General features: G+C 36.7%; 1 protein-coding gene across 8 annotated transcripts in view; it reads right to left on the bottom strand.

Moving 5' to 3' along the window:
- Positions 1–1,391: 1,391 nt before the first annotated feature.
- Positions 1,392–21,955, bottom strand: part of CPT1A (carnitine palmitoyltransferase 1A) — a 62,601-nt gene continuing 42,037 nt past the window's right edge. For 7 of the 8 annotated variants that reach the window (XM_042784528.1, XM_042784525.1, XM_042784529.1 and 4 more), the window contains one exon: positions 18,113–21,283. In XM_042784528.1, the coding sequence (XP_042640462.1) occupies positions 21,197–21,283 (87 nt within the window). In that variant the 3' untranslated portion in view covers positions 18,113–21,196. Of the gene's footprint in view, positions 1,572–2,120; positions 2,259–3,744; positions 3,848–4,438; positions 4,511–4,772; positions 4,815–5,147; positions 5,240–18,112; positions 21,284–21,955 lie in introns of those variants that run through there. The other variant, XM_042784531.1, reaches the window with a different exon arrangement.

The raw sequence follows: 21,955 nt of genomic DNA, 5'->3' as shown, positions 1-21,955 counted from the left end.
TATCTTCATTTTAAATATACAAAATTATTTAAAAGGCAAACTGCAAATCTCAGTTGAAAGCTGGAATGCACTGAGCTGAATTAGAGTAGCCGCACTGTTACTGTAAAATACATCCTCGTAGGAATTTCACTGTTCTGCTTCTAACAGACTGTTTCTGAGTTTTTCTAATTTATCACATGGAAGACTGTGTTCACACTACATAATTAATGTATGCAAGTGCTGCACAACAGGTGCAGACACAGGTTATACAACAGTCCTCTTCCTCCATCAGCATGCAATAGTCAGATCCTGCCTCGTGTACAAGGAAATGTGTTAAAAAGGCTTAGTCAGGGTCTAAGAGGTACTAAATGTAAATTCAGTCTACTGCTGTTAAAGGAAACAGTACCAAGCCCCTCAAGGTTTCCCTGAATGGCGCTTTAGCAGCCTTGCTTTGAATAATCTCTTGAAATGACCAGTCATTAACATCATAATTCATTCCATTATATTAACAACTAACTCATACCACTGTGTGATTTGAGCAAGTGCATAACATGGCACCATCTACCCCATCAATACACTATCAACAGCAGGAATTATTAAAATATTTTTAAAATAGATCATCAGAAAGTATTTTAAAATGGAATTAAGATTAGAATTTCAAGGTAATGGTTGATGCAAAGAAACGAAGAAAACGATGTATGCAAACTGAAAATTTTAGAGCCTGGAGTAGAGCTCCTGAAAACCAATTAGGAGGTGTTTAATTAATTTTAAGTGTTATTAATAGGTGCTTCTATTTATTAGGCAAATGACTATACAGCAACCAAAAATAGAGACTAGGCTACAACTATGTTAGAAAGCATAACAATATAAGGATAGTATGGCCACCTTAGAATATTTTACAGTCCAAATTGCCAACACAAATAAAACTGACAGGAGGTGTACTAGAGGAAGAAGAGATGGGAAGCAGGTAGTGATATAGACATGCTTATTAACTGAACATCACAAACATATTAATAACATAATTTTCTTAGTACTTCTTTGGTCAAGGTTTTGTTAGAAATTAATGTTTGAACAGAGAAAAATTTAAGAACAGAGAAACTGAGGAAAAATATAGAGTAGATAAGGGGGGAAAAAAGTCGAGAGAATGAAATATGTGATCAATACATAAATAACTGCTGTTTTGTAAGCAGAACTAATATATATATCTCTGAATTCTGTACACTATATTCTCAAAGGACACTTATAGCTTCTCCTTTAGATACTTATCTATAGAAACAAGATGGCAAATGTAATTTCCTTGTATATAAGCCATCTGTCATTTTAGTCACTATTTCTTAGATAATTATGATAATGGTTACACAAAAAATTAATTAAGTCAGACCAGTGGATCATGCATAGCTATTTCCAAATATTCACCTGTCTGTCTTCAATTTTGGTAAGGTTTTGAATGTTGAAGTTAAAACTGGGCTATTTCCTTCATTATTTCCAATGTCCGTGTAGTTTAGCACATTCAACTGCTTTTTTTCATCTGGACTTTCTTCATAATTTTTGCAACCAATGCATTTGCAAATAGAGGAACACATAATTTTAGCCTGGCAAATAGAGAATATTTAGAATAAAAATTGTATAAATCTTAAACATACTTTTGAGCAACCACTGGAGCTATACTACCAGGGACTAGATGTCTAGATGTGCTGGTCTTGGATACTCCAGAATGAGACCATCAGTATAAATACAGTAAGGAAGCAAAACAGGTTTTTTTCCATGGATTGTCTGTGGAGATTGATGTACTGTACGTGGACAGATCATTCCTCCCCTCAATTTGTGGATAATTTGCAAGACAACAAAATATCACAGATGCAGAGAAACTACCAGAATTAACAGAAAACCATTCCTCATTTCTTCTGGAGCAAGGCATTGGCTGAGAGCTCCCAATACCAAAAATTTTAGCTTATCAACTTCAGCCAGATTCAAATCTTCTAAGACATGACAAGAAAGAGACTGTGTCACCTATGTTACAAAAGTTTTGTAATGAAAAATGCAAAGAAATAAGAGAAATTGTTATTTTTAGCAACTACTAGTTACAGAATATAGTCAATGTTAAGGTAGTAACTCATGAGAGGAAAGTTCACCTGACTCACCTCAAAGCACTCACAATAATTCTTGAGGCATCCTGAACGCTTGCAATTGCATCCTTTGTTATGGTAAGGTTTAATTTCTCCTAGTTTCCTTTTCCCAATCTTCGGTAAGAAAGCTTCTGGGTTTCTATCAAGACAAGCCTAATCCAAAAATTGTTATAAGAAATTCAAAGAAATGTTTTTAAACACCTGAATGACTGTGATCCAATATTTAACAAAGTAGATCTTACTTTCCACTCTCATTATTGGTGGTATGAAGGCCATGGATAAAGAAGTCTTCTATGGCATGTGAGAGCAGGAATTCAAAGATTCCAGAACATTCAGCCAACTTGGCTCTACTGCAGGAACCACTTTACCTTGTTTTTATGGAATAACCTAAATGACTCATCTACTGTTCTCTTGGGGCTGGTTTTCTTTCACTGCTGACACTACTTTCACCAGAAATAAAAAGCTGTCAGTGAAGAAAGAACCCTTGCATACATAGTTACGTACATGTCAGAAGTTTTGAACATACCTTGTTTTATTAATGGCCCAATACAGAGACCATTCACTGAAATCAGCATTGGATTGGAACAGCAGGTTTCAATTAGGTCCCAAGACCTCACAATGTCATAGACTACTGAAAGGCAGGTTAAAGAGGTTACATGCCCTCCATGTACAATATTTATGGATGGCACAGGTATGCTTTCAACAGCAACAAACAAGATTTATTATGCTCTACATGATGCCATCTACAGCAGTGAAAGGAGTGCTTAGACACCAACAACCCCATCAGCTGAACTACACAGAAGCATTTGATTTGAAAAATAGCTGTTGCATATTGACAACAAAAACTGCTGTGGCTTTGACCAGTTGGATGTAGCAAAGCTCTAACTCTAATTAGATCACCTTTTACAATCCTGAAACTATGTGAATGATACAAAATGGGTTCTGGAGAGCTGCATACAAGAATCCCAAAGCCATTAATGTATCCTTAAAACATCAGAATGAGACTTTTCATTATCACTTTAAAACTTACAAAACATAACATACACATTAAATTATTGCCCAGATTGTGCAGTTAGATATACGCATAAAAAATCAGCCCGCATATTATTCTTTATTCCACTAATAAAATCAGCCTCCAAATGTAGAAGCAGCCTGCTTCTCACTAGTGCAGGGTTCAGGGTCACTGGCAGGAGAGCTAACTTTGCATTGCTGCACAGGTCAGCCAGAAACACTAACAGAGACAGTTGCAGATCTGTCAATGAGAATAATAATTTGGATAGTAATAATTTGCTTTCCTTTAACTACTGTCTGATTTTGGGATTCAGTAAGTTTTCCTTCAAGCGAAAAAAATTTCTGAAATTAAATTTGGGTTTGAATACTTCCTTCCAAGAACAAAAGTTACCATTCAGTTACCTCATTACCAGTTTTAACCCAAGGTAGCCTAAATTCTCTAAAAGGAAGGAAAGAAATCCCTACATTTCTTTACGTAAGAATAATATAGAGGCAATGCTTAGCTTTATTTAGGTTAAGAATAACATATTTCAAATGCTGTAACTAGTGGAAAAACCAATACTGCTATATTTTTCATACACGAAGCTGATACCAACGTGTACTGTACTTTTTTTTTCTTTTTTTTTACCTTAATGGCTTTAAATCGCTCAGTTTCATGAAGTTGATTGTTGTAACAATTATTGCAGTTGCAGTTGTTGCAAAAATCACCATTGGCAAAGCAATCACAATATCTATGATTATGTAAAATAACATGAGAAATTAAAATATTAACTGGTTTAAATGTAAATTTTTAAAATTTAAATTCTACTTCTAGACAGATTGTTCAGTTTTTACTTGAAAAATGTTCCTTTCTCTGTAATTTAATCACATCCATATCTAGACAAAAAGCTTCAATCTCCCTTTCCATTTTACATTTTTTAAAATACACCCAGTCCATCAATGAATCAAACTTTAATTACTGTGTATACATTTCTATGCATATTTATGTGTGAAAGCAGCAGCAAGACAGAGAAATTGTATTTTAGTATACAGCGTTTACATTTTACATAGGATTTTCCAGATACGCTCTGAACAATTCTCCTAGCTTCTCTTTTTATTTTTCATACCTTGGATTATATGCAGTCATCTATGCCTCTGCACCAAATTTGGAGCTTGTGTGACACTAGTTTACATCAACGGTGGATCTTTCTAACTCAGTATTGGAAGAGTAATTTTTGACACATATGTGCTGTTCATTTTAAAGCACACATTTCTTGTATATTTGTCCTTTCATCTATATACTGTTACTAGCACTTATTAAATGTTGATAAACTATTACTTACAATTTAAGACACTGAGATTTTGTGCAGTTACATGGTTTCGTAGACTTTGTAAACCCTGAACCAAAAGGTAAGCTACACAGGGAAAAAAATTAGAAAAAAAAAAAATAAATACAACTACAATGAAAACTAATTATTCTATTGTTTTGAAACAATAAATACTGATTTTTTTTATACCAATATTGATGCTGCTTAACAACTGAGGCTTCATAGAGTGTGTGAGAAAAAGAGAATAAGCAACCTGTAATCTCTCTCTATTCACCAGCTGTCACTATATGGGACAGGTCTGCCCTTAGTCATACAACCCAGTAATCGTGCAACTGCAAAGCTCTCTCACCTTTCACACTGGGGTTGCATCTGCCTCTTATTTAAAAATGATCTGCAATTAAATATTATTAAAATAATTCCATTAGTGTTAGAAATACAGGCTAACTAGATCTGGAAACATTAATTCACTTAGAAAATTAAATGTTTTTCAGGCAAATGGACAGTACAATTTCACTGATCCTAAGAAAACCTGAAGCCATCCTACATAGTGTTGACCACCAGCAATTGGCATCATGACTACTAAGATAGATACAAAAAGCATTCTTACGGTCCTGCACTTTTGTTACATGAGAGAAGCAACTATTCAATGTGAAAATGTCTAGGAGTCATTGACAGTTTAAAATCCAAAAGTCATCATGGATATAAGACGCTTCACACATCTTACCCCTCTGAGGTAATTTTCACTGGCTCGTGCAAATTTGATTCTAGATGGAATGAGGCAGTGCTAGCTACTGGTTGTAAGGGTCCATTTTCAAACTGTTAAAGATAAAATGCATACACCCTGTTTATGTTAACTTTTTTAAAAAAAAAAAAAAAAACAGTTTTGTAGGTTAACAGAGAAAAAGTAACACAAAGAAAATGCGATTGTCAAGGTTACTGATAAAAACTCATGGAAGTAAAGACTCATGAAAATGGCATGCATCTACTCTTGGAAACCATTCAGTATGTCAGAAATTCCACTTCTCCCAATCCAAAGAACCAAGAACAACTTTCAGTTCTGCAGTGTTGGCACACTATTTTCAATTTACTGGTAGTTCTAGATTCAGTTGCTTTTAACTCCAGTAGTCAACTGAAACTGGCTAGTGACTTGGTGATTTACATTACGTTCAGCTGCAACACGGCATCTAATTGGTTGAAGTCTAATCAAAATTTTAAAAAAGAATCAGCTCACAGGCCAAGAAAATACACTGCAGATCTGTTGTCTCTTCAGATTTATGATTAATAAGGGCCTGTTTATGGAGAGAGACAAGGGAAGAATTAGGATTACACTGATATTACCAGTAATGGAGGGACAGTGAATAATTGTAAATCACTGTTAATAGGTGATTTATCTACCTGACCATAAAGGAGAGGCAAATTAAAATATTTAAAGCAAGAAAAGAATTCTAGGAAACAACTAATTTGGGATAAAGTTATAGAAGAATTACATGCCTGTTTACTTCACTGCTCAAGAATGTTTAGGCACCAGTTTGAAGACATATCACCCTGAGAGATTAAAGACTACCCTAGGTCATTGTTTGAGTTGATCCTTGGGTTTTTTCTTCCCTCTTTTATGATAGTGGTTGCTATCCACAAGCCATTTCCTGTGCTTCTACAGACATCACATATTCACTTCACACAAATCAAAAGTTAAAAATTAAAAATTTGCAGTGATTTTTGGTACCAGTTCTGTTGTAAGTAACACACGAGAAGCCAAACATCAGCAAAAATTTTTAGTCTTCTGTTCAGTGTTCATAAATTAACCAAAAAAAAAAAAAAACCACCAAAAATTATGAAGACTTAATGACTGTTGAATCCTAATCAAGAGAGAAGAGTGTAAAATATCCTACAGGAAGAAAATATTCCCCTTCTTCTGGCAAAAGTCAACGTGCTTTCCTTCACCCCAAAAGAGTATTAAAATGGTTCTCTGAAATAATGTAATCTAGATAATACCAAAATCAAGGTTTCAAAACTAGAATAAATTATTTTTTCTTATGGAAAGATGTGTTTTTAATTCAGTTATAACTTCTAGAAAATGCTGAAATCAGACACCTTTATATACAGAAAGTACACTAAATGCAGAACTAATCTGTCCAAACTAGCTAAACTGACTTTAGAAAATGCATACAATTGTTAGTTCCCAACACAGACTTAACAACTCATTTTAAGAAAAGGAAAAAGGGTGTATACTGTACTTAACAAGTTTAAAGGATAAAGCTTCTTTACCTCTTGTTCATTCACAACTAGTTCACCTGGAACAGGCAAAAACTGCCCCAGTACAGCTGCTACAGGGTTGTCCACATCTGAAAAGAAGACATTTACCTGAAGGCAGCAGAACTACTCACATTGTATAAAGTTTCACTTATGCATAAATATTTTTGTAATTAAGCATAGAGGCAAATTGGTATCTTCAACTTTTGTTAGCAAAAAAAATTACCTTAGGCTCTCTGTCCTCTGTTAGCACTTTCTCCTACAATTTAGTTTTGAATCCAAACTTACTCTGTAATAAATATTATCAACGAAGGACCTTGAAGGTTTCCCTCCAGAAGTGTTTTTCTCATTTCAGAGAACCAAGAATAAACCTGACCACACAAAAATACCCCTGACAGAAGATCCCGCCACCAATTTGTCAGCTAGAAATTTGAGCAGAGGATGTTTTTACTCGATGACATCAAGTACATTTAAATTCAAATGCCATAGACATATAATATTTTGAAAAAATAAGAAAAATGTCAGAAACAATTAAATATATCTATCCTGAGTTCTTATTTTACAAATTTCCAGAGTTCTGAGAGAGCATCTAGAACAGAGGTCTTTAGCTTACGAAAAAAATTACTAAAAATCATGGAGAAAACCATAGATGTAAGAGTAAGTCTTTGTTTAAGTCCTGGTGGAGAACTGCATGTAAGTACATGAGTATCCTAGCCTACACATAAAAAAAGCAAACATCGGTCATAGTATGATTAAAAGATGAATCTTACACCTGTACCTACTTCCTTCCCACCTAAAGAAAGAAAGAAAAAAAGGAAGTCAAAGGACAGCTTAATTCAAAAGTTGAAGAGATTAATCCCTAGAAAATTTTAGATAACAATTCCGCACCTAATTCTTTCACTTGTTGTGAAAAAGAATAAAAGAGAAGAAAGCTCAAGCAAATAAAAACTAAAAAACATGTCAGCGCACTCCTCCTCAGCTTTTTCTTCCCTACCATTACATCAAATGAATGAGAGCTCGAATTCTATAAAGCAATGTGACCTTTAACTTGAATGTGCCTGGTTTACTCTTCTGATGACTTATGATAAGTAAACAGGCTCCATACCTAGAGCATCTGCTGAGAGATGCTCACACTCAGCACCTATTGATATTGAGAGCAGTATCTGTGCTTGTACAGTGCCTAATATTAAAAGGCTTTGTTTTCACATTGCCATCAAAATTCACCACTGTAACAAAATTATAATAATAATTAATTAAATAAACGATGTTAAGAAGGTTTTTGAGTATGTTATATTTAGGTAAAGAAGCATTTATTTAAATAAAAACTAAACTATTCTCAAATACTTTGTTGCTGCTCAGATGAAAATGTGTTACTCCACCTAAATAGCATGAACTTTAAGACCTCAGAAACCACTTTCTTTAAACTCTGATGGCATTTCAACTTGACCTAATTACGTAAACACTAGTGAGACATTCTGAATCCCAAGCCTGAAGTCCACCCATAGCCCTCAGTGCTGCTCTTCATTTATGGAGAAACATTGACACTTGGTGGCAAACTAGGGTAATTGCAAATGTATGCAGGTGCTTATGCTAAACGTGCTTTATATTCAAAGTAATCTGTATATTAAAAGCTTTCAGTAAGTTCAACATATTCATTACATCATTCTTATTAAACTGAAGCACGTAGCGATTTTTCAGTTATAAAATAAAGTAATAACTGGTGATAACTATGTTTCTTTTGGCTCATCTCCCCCTGTTGCTGCTTAAGAACACAAACACATGCAGTTGTACATTATCAATCTATATGATATACAATCTGGCAGGCTAGAGATGATTTTCATCTTTATTGTACCTGATTGAAGGTAATTATGTTGATCGTGATATTCAGGAATTAGATGAACTGGTTGTAGTTCTTGTGTGCCGCAACTGTTTATACAGAGTATTTGAGTATTTCCTTCCAACTGGCAGATAACCTGGAACGAATAACTAATTGTTATCTTACATCTAAGAAACTGCAATTCTAAGCATATAAAGGTTTTCGTAAGAGTAACACCTGTCTTATAAAGCTTCATAATCACAGACTTGAATCTCTCAAACAAATGGACCATTATGCATTAAGATATTTCTGAGCCTTAATTTTAATTTCTTTTTGGAAGCAGCTATTGAGATCTAACACTGTAGCTCCTCAACCTAGATGATACAGATTCCTGATTCTCTAAATTGCTCTGTGGGACTTTGCAGAGTGTATTCTAGCTATTTGCTAGTGTGCTGACTTCAGCTTCAGTTCTCTAACAAGAACATGTCATTGTAATTGTTCATGTTTCATTTCATTTATTTAGCTGTGATTTTATCTGTGAAATCAAGAATTTTCCTTTGAATGAAGTAATCTTCCCATTGATTTTTTTGTAAGGTTTTTTTTGTTTCCAGCTGTTAAATACAAAATATGTTTATACATATATATATATATGTAAAGCAGTACTATAACTAGATAAAATTTAGTCTGTGAGTCCGAGGAAAAAAATCCATTATTCTTGATACAGCACTTATGAAGTAGGACATCTTGATGCTAGCATGGTACAAATAAGTTAACTTTCTCTAGTATATAATTTTGCTATCAATTACATGACATAATTACCACAGGGTTGGAATCATTTCTGTGTGAACATCTGGATTCTTCTGCTACTTTGTGCAATGCTAATAACTTGCAGCCAGACTCATCAACATTTGAACTCTGAAAAATTGCTCTGTCTTGGTGATTCTCAATAACATTACTAACTGCATCTCTTACCTCAGCCTGAAATATAAAGTTTTGTATTTTAACAGGCATGCTTTAAAATCTACTTAAATTCCAAGTGAATACAATGAATTTAAAAATTTATCTGCATGAATCATATGTTTTAAAGCAAGGATTATATTTAAATGTAATACTGAGAATAGTTAATTTACTTGTCAATGGCAGAATGATTTTTGGTTATATTTCAAATAAAAATATTCCTTAAGAGTAATAATAAGCAGTAACATACTTTACAGTGACAATGGCATTCAGTATCTCCAACGTGATGAAGCAACTGATTTCTAAACTGCCTTGAAGAAGTTAGGCAACATTCACAGCAAATTATGCAAAACAAGAATTAATCTTGAATTATATAACTTGACTGGGGATCACTGGGATTTAGTCTAATTAAGAACTAGGCATCTGAGACTGGACTGCAAACCCAGTTATAAATCACATTATAAAAGGAAATTTTGTTATGGTGATCAATTACTGTGTGTCATAGCACTACATCATAGATACAGTGCCACTTGATCTGCTGAAAACCAATTGATCATCTATTTTGCCTATCCATGAATTGATTACAATGTTATCTTCACAGAAGTCACACTTTCAGATGAAGCCTTGCCCCTCTCAGTACACACTTTAAAACACTGAATGGACAACCCTGAAAAACTTGGCTACAGAATTCCAGTAATTTTCAGAAATCTTCCTTTCATGAAATACCTGAATTTCTATAGTTTGTCTTGAACATATCTAGGAAATTATATTTGAAAAATTCAAGCATTTTAAGAGAATAATCAAGTTGCAAAGAACACCTCTCAATAGGCAGGGAATGCTAATTACAACCAGATTTTCATCCTGAGCGCTGTTCCTTTATATACGTGTGGTAATGGCTCAAATACTAATCAGCTACCCAAGGGTATTTGGCGGACTCCCACTAGGCAGTTTGTGTTCAGGTGGCCTTAGCAGAAGCCCCCTCCCTAACTGGCCTGAACCAGAACCAGAATGTACAAGTGGCAGACAGGAGCCAACTTGACTTGAGCCACCAGGAACTGAAACAGGCAAAAAATCCAGATGGTATATCTTCCTTCCTCCAGAATGTAGCAGTGCAGGAAATTTACAGAGCAACATTTTCTCTTTCCTATTTTGTGAACAGATCAGGTAAGACAGTGCTTGAAAGCTCCTTTCACCCCCTGGCACTTAGAATAAATTCCATTTTAGACATTCAACACTTGGACAGATTCTTACAATAATAATAAAATCTTGCATGCATACTTACTATTTCATCATAGACAGAAGCACTAGTCTGAGGTAAGCCACAGATATCACTGGAAGATTCTAGTACATAAAATAAAGCATACTGTGATTACAAAAAGATCAGTGTTTTATATCAAGAACCCATTTACAGCATCAATAGAAGAGATTTTTATGTCATGACAGCATTATATTCTTGTGAAAGAAATACTTAATATTCTTTTGTAACAGACTTGCTGGGAAAAAGATGTTTGGGTCTTTTTTATCTTTAAAAGGTTTATTGTGCCCATCTGGTAAAATTCATTCAGCCTGAGGATAAACTGCCCTGTAAGATCAAATCTAGCAGTCAGTTTAACCCTGAGCAGGAATGTAAACAGGTTATGGGTAGAACACATCTAAAAATTGCTCATGAGCAGCAGCACCAGTGCAAACCATGTACCTTTCATAACTGGTGGTCAAACTTCAAAGTGAAAGAAAAATATTGTTCAACTCAATCAAAGAAAAAAAAATGTGCTGCAAGAAGGAATGTCCTCTTCACAGTCCCCTGAAGGAATGGGGAGCTGGCATGAGAGGAAGAGAAAACCAAATGTAAGACTCAGCTACGCAGTTGAAGCAACATGAACATACAGTGGTCCATTACCCTTTCAAACATTCTTAAGTTATATTCACATTATCAGAAAAGGCTCATACTGTAATTTGCCAAGTTCAAGCTTACGAGAAAGAAAAAAAAAAATTCCCCCTCAGACACATGGGGCACTTACCATTTAAGCAACTGATCAAGTTTTGTAACTGCATAGTACTGTTTTGGACTCCGTTAAAGTGATCATAACAAATACATGTATTCTCACCTGGAACTGGAGGTATGAATGATCTGAACACCTGAAGAAAACAATGTTTTATTTATAACTATTTCATGCATTAAATGATTTATTTTTTAAAAGCCAAAGGAATAAACAAAAAACTGATTTAAAGTGACCTTGAAAATTGGAAGTTATATACATTTTCATGACATAATTAAGCATATAAATGCTGAGGCCTTTTCAGTATTACCAGGTACCATTATATACCTTGAATATTATTTCTTTTTCTGTTCAACATATAGTTATGCTTCAGATCTGATCCATTTACGACTATAATAGTGTCACACTTAATATCTACATTTATATTTTCAAAATCAAGCCAAATTATCAGAAAATGGAACAAAGACAGAAACCAACTATTTTCTAGTTTCAAATTAGAACTGAGATTGTTTGAACCAGACAATTTGCTCTCTATCTGTGTGCTGTGCTTCCTCTTAATACAGACAGCAGTTTAAGGTAAATTCAAGAGGGTAAGCAAGCAGTGTAGAAACAACCAATCAGCTTTCTTTATTTCAATGAAATTATTTATAACCTGATTAGAATTTTGTTGTAATACCTTCAAGAAACAGAGCAGATTAAGGAAACGTGCAGATTTAGTATGATAAACTGTAAGGGTAGTAGGAAGAGAGTTGGCCAGAAAGATTTTTTTCTAAATCTCATTTCTAGCTTCTTGTACAGAGACTAACAAATTTTCATTATCTTCAACTTGACTTTGAAGAAAGCAACTGTTATGCCTTAATCACATCTTCATTTTCTATAGGCTTCCATCAGTCTTTAGAATCTCATTAATGGTTCTAAAGATTGAAGGTCTCGATTACTAAAGAACTACCGATAACATTGAGCGTGTGTGTAAACTACCTTCCAGGCCCGATATACTTTTGAACTGTTACTGTAACCTGAAATCAGACAGAAAACCAAAACACATAAGGTAACTGTCAGGGTAGACCTCAAGCGTCTCAGGATGAAAAGCCACTGGGAAACACACTGGGCTGGGTAGTAGCAACAAGGATTTCTGAGCTACAAGGTTTCCTGCACAGACAGCCCCACAGCAGCCCCTTGCTTCAGTAGGGCACCTCAGTGGGATACTGCAAGGGAAAATCAGACCTCACTTTCAACCAAGTGATTTTTGTGATTTTTTCGGGGTTTCTTTAACACTTTTGATTTTTGAATCTGAGAACAAGACTGTTTGTCAAAATGTTTACGTGGAAAAAAATGTAAACTGGTATGCTTAATTATTTCAACACAGCTCCTCAAAGTAAACCTCAGTGTCCCTCTAAAAGCAGCCACGGTGCAGATTTAAAATTTGGAGATTTCTTCAGATTATATTCTACAGCCATAAATGAAGATGGAAGGAGACAGAAATATTCTACACGTGAATAGCCTACATTAAACAGACGGATTTGGTCCTGTGAGCATCATTATGCTGAGTACCTTTCTAGGTCGTAATTGATCTAACATAGAAAATGTAACTTCCAACTCTACAGAAAAACTGTCAAACGTGATGAGCAATGGGAATCCCTTCTCTCTCACAAAACTACTTTCCCCATGGACATTTAACAATACAGGTTATGGTTTACTGCTGCAAACAAATTATTTTTAACTCATTTGGATTATAAATTTTAAGATAACAAGTGTGTCACCTGTGGAACTAAAGAACAGTAGTTAATACACTATTTGTACTTTGTACAATTATCTAATAGTTGCTAATACAGATGGCAATATATAAAAACAAAGTGGGTATATATGTGACATAGTAAGATTTTTTTAATGAGCAAAATAACTACCCAGCCATTTAAAGATAAGGCTCATAACATGCCGAAAAAAGAACAGCAGTCAGAACCATATGTTCATACTGCATGCTATTTCTGGCAATAAACCCCAGAAATTTATTTCTGTATTTACTAAGTTTGTTCTAGTATAAAATATATGACATAACTTTAAACATAGGATGGATCCCATATAAGTTTTAATGTAGCAATTCTCCACATTTAAGTCACAAATAAGCATGAGTATATAAAAATTCCTATTTCACTTAATCTTACTGGTATCATTCTGACATTTTGATTGGCTGTTCCTTCTGGAGAGAAAATCCTTGAAGTTGGAATGCTGCAATTTTTATGCTGCATTGCTACAGAAGAAAGAAAGTGCACAACATCTGAAGGCAGGTAAGGTGAATGCATATGTTCAGCTTCTTCTGGAAGATTTAATTCCTTGTGTTTTCCAAGATCTTCATCATCACAGCAGTTGTTTTCATGAGGATGTACTTCAACTTCTACTACTGTATTTTGATTTGCAATGGTAAGTGGATACTTGAAGTGAGCTAACAAAGTCTCTGCCACATTTACAGTGCATAAATTATTGTCTTGACTAGACAGCAATCCTTCCTCAATGGTATTGTTAACTAATGCAGTTTCAAGATTGAAGTTTTCAAAACTAACAGGATTATTTTGACTAAATATTTCAGTTACAAGTCCACTGTCAATTACTGATCTTATATCAAGCAATATCTGGTTCTCCATAGTCACAGACAGACCGTCAACTGGTTAATATTTATTTTTTTAATTGAAGATAGTTAAATTTTCTATTTCAGTATTCTTCTGAACAGTTTTTCTATCTAGAAGTGAATGAAATAGTCTTAACCAAACAACACATACATATAATACTGAAGATCAACCCAGTAACATGTAACTGTAATGCTGGAAGGGGTTGTTGGGGTTCTGAATCTAGCTTTCAGAAAACCCAGGCCACCATGCCAACACAAACAAGCTGCTTTTACTGCAAGCACACATTCTTTGTAAATTTTAAACACATTAACAGCATTCAGGCTTAAATCAGAATTTTTCTAGCTAGCGTTAGTACTCATAAAAAAAATCAGTCAAATTTAACGTAGTACGGCTATAATTACACCGTTTTGTGTCAATAAGTAGCACGTTAAGATCAAACCTCATCTGTACTCGCCATGTCACTATCGGTAGTCACAGACATCGCAAGCCGCAGCGTGTCTGGCCAGCGTATCACAAAGCTGCCGGCCGTTAATAAGACACACCGCCACTGCTACGACTTCTGCATCTGGACTACGGCGACACGGGGCGGGCCCGAGCTGCCCACGGCCCGAGCGGCCCACGGCCCCACCCTGGGCTGGGACACAGCAGCCCCCCGGAGGCTCCACCTTCCCTGGCCCCGCTGCCCCCACCACTCCCAGCCCCGGGGCTGCCCCTGCCCCTGCCCCTGCCCCTGCCCCTGCCCCTGCCCCTGCCCCTGCCCCTGCCCCCGCCCCGCCGGTCTCCCGGGCAGAAGGGGCCGTGCCGCTGCCCCGGCCCGCGGCCGTTCACCTTCCCCACAGCGCCGCCCGCGCGCCGCCGCCTGCCGCCCCGCGGGCCGGTAACGGCGGCTGCGCATGCGCCCGAGCGCGCCGCCCGCCCCGCCCGGCGCAGGGACAGCGGCGCGGGCCGGGGCAGCGCGCGAGTGTTTGCAATTGCTTTTCTTTGTTTTGTATTTAAAATACCATTTCCCTTGATCTCGCATTACACAAGTGGTATTTAAAATACCATTTCCCTTGATCTCGCATTAACCGGGACCCTTGTACCAATTAATAGAGGCTATTTGTTATAACCCATGTATAAGATCACTACTCAGCACGGGCACTGTGGCCGGTTCTATACTCCACTGAACAAGGGAGCCACAGACACACTAGTGAGGGTCCAACAAGGGGCCATGAAGATAATGAAGGGGCTGGAGCATCTCTCCTCTGAGGAACAGCTGAGAGAGCTGGGACTATTTGGCCTGGAGATACAAAGCGGAAGGGAGGGTGCAACGAACATGGAGCCACGCTCTATTCTGTGGTGCACAGTGCCAGGACCAGAGGCCTTGGGCCCAAACTGAAACAAACGAGTTTCCCTCTGAACGTCAGGAAACACATTTCTACCATGTGGGTTACCCAGCCCTGGCAGAGGTTGCCCGGGGAGGCTGTGTGGTCCCATCCTTGGAGACTCAAAACGCCACGCGGATGTGGCCCTGGACAAGCGGCTGGGTAGGTCGGAGTAGATTGGATGGTCTTCAGACGTCCCTTCCAACTTCAACCGTTCTGTGGCTCTCTGAAATAGCTGACTTTCATCTTATGCTCTTAGAGCCCTTTCTACAACTCACTCTGTCAATCTTGGAATTGTCACCATAGTGCTGTAAACACTTAAGAGTTTAGAAAACACTCTAAAACTACCAGGCCCCTACCTATGGCCGTGTCAGATAAAGAAGGTTTTGTTGAAAGCAGAAATTGAACCTGAGCTTTTCATATTATACATTAATGTCTTCCCTTTTAAGAAATTTTGTGTGTTTAAAAAACCTCACAGCAACTAAAAACCACCCAAACCAATTTCAAGCTACCTTTCATCCATAAGGTGCCATACAATTAATACAAGAAGAAACCAGAATCAGTATTTCTTTATGCTTTTGGTTACAAACTTCCACCCCACTGGACCCAGGTTTGCACCCATGAAAGTTAGGGAAAGACAGAACAAAACAAAACATGCTTTCTCCTCCCCTCTCAGAGGTTTTAATCTAACAACTAAATTCATTAATGTCAGCAGGAGCTGACTAATCCCATGTATCACATACAACCACAGCAACATTTTCTGAGTGTAAGATATACTTGCTACCCTTAAAAACAGGCCAACGGAAGAGGGGGAAAAAAATCCCCAAAAGTAAATCAGTATTTTTTGTGCCTAGAAAGTTTCCATAGAGCATTTCTGTTCATATTGAACATATCAATTTACAACTTCCAGTATCCAGCCTTGGTGGGAGATGTCTGAAATACAACTAGGAACTTACAGTATCTAAGAGATGAAGTGTGAAATTGAAATCACTGTGTTCTTTCATGTATCAAAGCCTGCAACTTCTAGAAAAGCAGCAAGCTAAATGACTGTACATGGGCTACTGCAAAAAACTATATGGTGGGGTTTTTGTGTAGGCTTTTTTGTTGCTTCTGTTTGGTGTGGTTTTTTTTGTTTTTTTTTTTTTTTTTTTTTTGTTTTGTTTTGTTTTTTTTTTTTTTTTATTAAACAGCACATTTAAAGGATAGAAAATATCCTTTCCAGCTGTCTCAAAGTAGTCCACAGATTCCATGCAATTTCAAAGGTGTTTTCAGGTACTGGGAATCTTCAGATAAAGCAAACATTTTAACAACGTTAAAGCTCCATACCTGAACTAGTTGTCCACTACCTCACCATTCATATTCTATGGATTATTCACTGTCAAGATCAAACCAGTGCTATTCACTAGCTTGCTGTGCTGGGTTTATGTGGTGGGTTTTTGGTATCAGGGAGGGGGCTACAGCAGTGGCCTGTGTGAAAAGCTTCTCAAAGCTCCCCCGGCTCCAAGTCAGACCCACCTCTGGCCAGGGCTGAGCTAATCACTGACAGTGGCTGCACCTCTGCAAGAACATATTTAAGAAGGGAAACCTGAAAAGGGGTTGGGACTTGTGAGGAAGAATTACAAGGACACCTATGCAGACACTGAGGTAAGTGGAGGGAAGGAAGAAGAAGGGGGGGAAGTGCAGACCCCGCTGTGTCCCGTGGTGAGACGGCAGGGCCACCCCCCCTGCCACCCATGGAGGTCACGGGTGGAGCAGAGGCCGGCCGGCAGCCTGTGGAGGAGCCCACACCAGGGCAGGTACTCGCGCTTAAAGGAGGCCGGGACTCTTCAGAGAGAAGCAGCCTCCATGGTTGTAGTTTGGCACTGGGAGGACTGTGAGACACGGGGGTCACCCACGCTGGATCAGCATGGGAACAGCTGTATCCCATGGGGAGGAGTCACACTGGAGAAGGCTCATGGAGCACTGTCTCCTGTGAGAGGGGAGCGATATGGAACAGGGAGAGAATGCCAGCAGTCCTCCCCCAGAGGAGGAAGAAGCAGCAGGACTGACTGCACCCTCTGTTCCCTGCCCCACTGAGGGGGAGGAGGTAGAGAGATCAGGAGCAGAGCTGAGCCCAGGAAGAAGGGAAGGATAGAGGGGAGGTGCTTTTAAGATGTGGTAATGCTTTTTACTGTCCTACTTTCTCTGTTAAGTGGTGGTGGTGTTAGTGTCTGTATTAACTTTATGTTCTTCTTCTTCCCCTAATGAGTCAGTCTTTTGCCCCTGACCCTAATCGGTGAGCCACCCATCCCTGTCCTTATCTCCATTCCCAAGCCTTTTGCTTTATTTTCTCCTTCCCATTCCTGAGGGGGAAGGCGTGAGTGAACAGCTGCATGGTGGACCACAACAATAGAACGCAGACTGCTTCACAGAAACACTCCAGCAGTTACTTGGATCTCATAAAAAAAACTCATCTAAAGCAAGATGTATGTTGTTTCTTCTTTCTACTGAACCTGAAAAAAATTGTTCATAAACACATTCCCTATTAACTAGCAAGACATGTATAAATCACTGCTAAAATAAACTGAATAGTCTGCTACTACCATTCCTATCTGGATTTAATAGCAATGATTTCACAAGTCCAGAAACAGCAGCAAGGGATTTGGAAAGAGGATACAAAAGATAATAAACATTGTACTAAGTAGTGGTAATTGTGAAATTTTATTTTATTTTTTGAAGTCACAGAAGAGGGTAGAAAAGAGAGACAAAGTGTTGGATCTAACGAACCATAGATGTAGAGCAATTGGACAAGATAAAAACCCCCCTAGCTTAAATTAATATATTTATAGGAAAAAATGGTTGGTACCAAGGCTGAATTAGAACCATGATTTTCAAGGTCAGGCACACACTTCCTTAGTCCCTTGAAAAACCCAACCCTTAAAAGAATATTTAGTTTAGAATGGTGTCGATCCTGGACAATGGTAACCTCTAAATGCACTTAATGCTCTCCTAATTTCCGGCATGAAATAACTGAAATAAAAAATTTGAAAAATGCACGTTCGAGGTATTCCACCATTTCCACACTGCTATTTAATAAACAAGTCAATTTACTATCATCCAACCTAACTTTTACCACCTACTAAACCCTAACATTGAGCTCTTAAATCACCAATTGAGAAAAAGTGATTCAAGGTTTCAGTAACAAATCAATAGATTTTCTGGAATATGAACACTTTACTTTTTAGTACATTGTACTTTATTACAAGGTTCATTCAAATCTAAGTAATTTCAGTTACATTCCTATGGCTTTTGAGCAAAAAAGCGAGCAGTTTTACTGTATGTACACAATATTGAACATAAATTAATTATTAATAACCTACATTCACTGTGGGTTTCTAAGATTTACATCCAAAAAGCATATTTTATTTACATGCTGTTGACATTTTAAAGATGAAATAAAATCTTATTTGTTAGGAATTATGAACTCTCTCAAATTAAAAAATTTAACACCACAAAATGTTTAAAATGTTTACAATAAAAAACAGCTTCCTGTGCCAATTATATTTACTAAGAATGTAAAATTGCATTGATAACTGCATTGACTACAATTAGACTTGAAACATTCCAAACCTGAGATTCAAATCTAAACTTTTTTTTTTTTTTAAAAAAGAAAATCCTACAAGCTAATATGCCCTAATGTTAATTTAAGCACAGATTGGTCAGTGGTCAATAAAAAAAACCAAACCAAAACAAAGCAGTGCATTATTTCTGCATCTCCAAAAGAATAGCCCACTATAAAATTGTTGCAGTAGTCTGATAAATGCCAGGTCTGCCAACTCCAGTAAGGCTTATTTTAAAGTGTCCTTTCCCACACACTGTACCCTAATCAAATGATGAGTGTCTTTGGCCACTTCCTGTGAGGGTTCCTACATTTATGTAAGCATGCATTTGCTTAAGTATGCATCTGGGATCTTTGAGGTTTCCCACCTTAAACATAAATACACAGGTGTTTTAACAGCTAGATCAGAGTAAAAAAAAACCAAACCAAACCAAAAAAAAAAAAAACCAAACACATGAAGAGGCATAGAAAGTTAGAAATACTGGCCAGAAAACATTCAAAGTCTAATGAAAAGTTTTATATCAACCCCAAAGGCCTTTTAAAATCAGCATAGCTCTGGAGCAGCATTCACTGTATTACTAACACTATGTACCTTACATTAAAAAAAAAAAAAAAAAAAAAAAAAAAGTTGTAGTAACAGGTACATTTTGCTGCACTGCAGGATGTAAAAAGTAACCACATCTACAAAGACTGGGAAGACTGGGGAAGAGAAGTTTCGAGCACAAAGTTACTCATTTTGTAGCAGCCGTTATATTTCTGCACTTGGAAACATTTTTATGCTCCTTTTGAGTGAAATGGCTTTCCCCTCCCTGCTTGTATCTTTCAGAAACTGTGCTTGACCAAGAGCATCTCCCAGGAGTGGTTTGAGAAGGCCATGATTTTTCCATTCTGGAGGTATTTTTCACAACTTTAATAGTTTGCCCTTCCCGTGCAGATGGTTGGCAATGTAGTAGTGCTCCTTCCAGGCTGAAAGCAGGCAAACTGCCATTCAGCAGCCACTACAGGCAGCCTTGCTTCATAAGACTACCCAACAGGTTGCATTTAACTAAATTGATATTCCCTGGAACCCAGAAACGCTTATCTCAAATGACCACCAATACCATTCACCAAAATAAACACATAGGTATCTATAGCTCTGAAACAAAGTTACTCTTGCATTTCATAGGGACTGATCTTTGCCAGTTAAGATGGGAGCATTTCATTAGAGCTTTAAACCTAACTACACCATACGGCAACATACTTAAGTCTACTTAAGCCACATCGACCTAATTTACCCTTTGAAAACTACATCTGCATTACCTACTTCACCACTAAGACAATGTAAAAACAACTCCCAGCAAAAGCTTTTTTCCTGGGTTTTAGGATCTTTCTTTTTCTAAGGCACTCGCATGAACAAACACACAGGTTTTTATTTATACAGAAATAAAACCAACGATGTGGCAAACATACTTGTAAGTAATTACAAAAATGTTATACCTATTAGGTGACACATTTGTCTACCCAATGTAGCACTAACTAATGTGTGTTTTTTTTTTTCCAAAAAACTAAAAAAATTCTGCAACTTGGTATGTTACAGTGGGTTATATCAGGGATTTTCTTTGTATGTTTTACAGAAATTACATTTAAAAAAACCAAACCAAACCAAAAACCAATGAAGGTAAACAGCCACAAGTTTTGTCATTCATTGACATAAAGCAGCAGGTACACTGAAGAACATTCTGCTGTAATAAATAAAACTTTTTCTCATATTTGAGTTTAAGATGGTGTGTTTTATCCCTTTGATTCTGGAATACAAGTAGACTAATTTTAAGTTAAAAAAAAAAAAAAAGAGCAACTGTATACAAATTAAGAGAAAACTGCAGGAGCTAGAATATACATGATTTCATGCAATGATACAATACTTCATCCCTAGTAACATATAAGATTTCAAAAGTCATCCTTTCTGGAAATAATCTCTTCTAAACTACTAGGGAAAAAAAAAAAAAAAAAAAAACAAAAATGAAACAAACCAAAACATTCGATATGCTGCTAAGGTTTTCATAGGTGATCAAGAAGATGTTGACTCAGTTTCTTCACCAGTTACTGTTTGACAAACCTTACTCTCATTCAGTGTGCAGAAGAGTTCTCATCCCAACAACAGGAGATTGCTTGGCACCAGTAAGGCAAATCACTTGGTACAGTTTTTACTAAGGTTAAATAAACCCATGATGTCAACCATTGCTTTTTGGATGTTTTTTCCAAACCGATGAGAATCCTTTAAAAACAAACACACAAAAAACAAAACCAAAGACTTGTACTGTCAACCAACAGTTATCTTTTAGGCAAACGAAGGAACTTTTCAACATTTTTTAATTTTGGAGCCTATAGAATTAAGGCATGTATTTCGCCATAAAATGAGGAATTTAAATCACAAAAATTTTAATACTATGCAAATTAATCCAGGTTTATACTATTACCGACTAATGAGTAGTTCATTTTGCATTTATTTTCCTACAGACAGAACAGAGATCATCTCCTTTTGAAATCAGATGCATCTGTAGCATTCTGTTACTTTAAAATAGGTTACTTTAAAATGGGTTTCAATATTTTTTTTTATACAAGATTTGGCAAAAGCTAATTTTCAAAAAACGAAAGAATGTTCAGGAGGCATATGACTAATGACCTAAAATTAAGAAAAAGAGGAGAAGAACATTCTGTATTTGAGTTCCTATCAGAATCCTGAATTGTTTGACACTGAAACATTACATTAAAGTATTGAAAATGAAAATCACAATTATCTAAGAGTAAATAAACTATGAACTTGTTCTGTTTATTCTAAGTGTCCGACGAATTGTGCAAGAAAGAAATTATGATTACCAATAAAAATTATTAGCTACATTATAGGATTTACTACAAAGACTCTACTAATATCAGTGCCATGCACATG

Source organism: Tyto alba, unplaced genomic scaffold (genome assembly GCF_018691265.1).
Source record: "Tyto alba isolate M040663 unplaced genomic scaffold, T.alba_DEE_v4.0 Super-Scaffold_8, whole genome shotgun sequence".
NCBI lineage: Eukaryota > Metazoa > Chordata > Aves > Strigiformes > Tytonidae > Tyto > Tyto alba.
The sequence above is the reverse complement of the archived record's forward strand: the minus strand, read 5'-3'. Positions and strand labels throughout refer to the sequence as shown.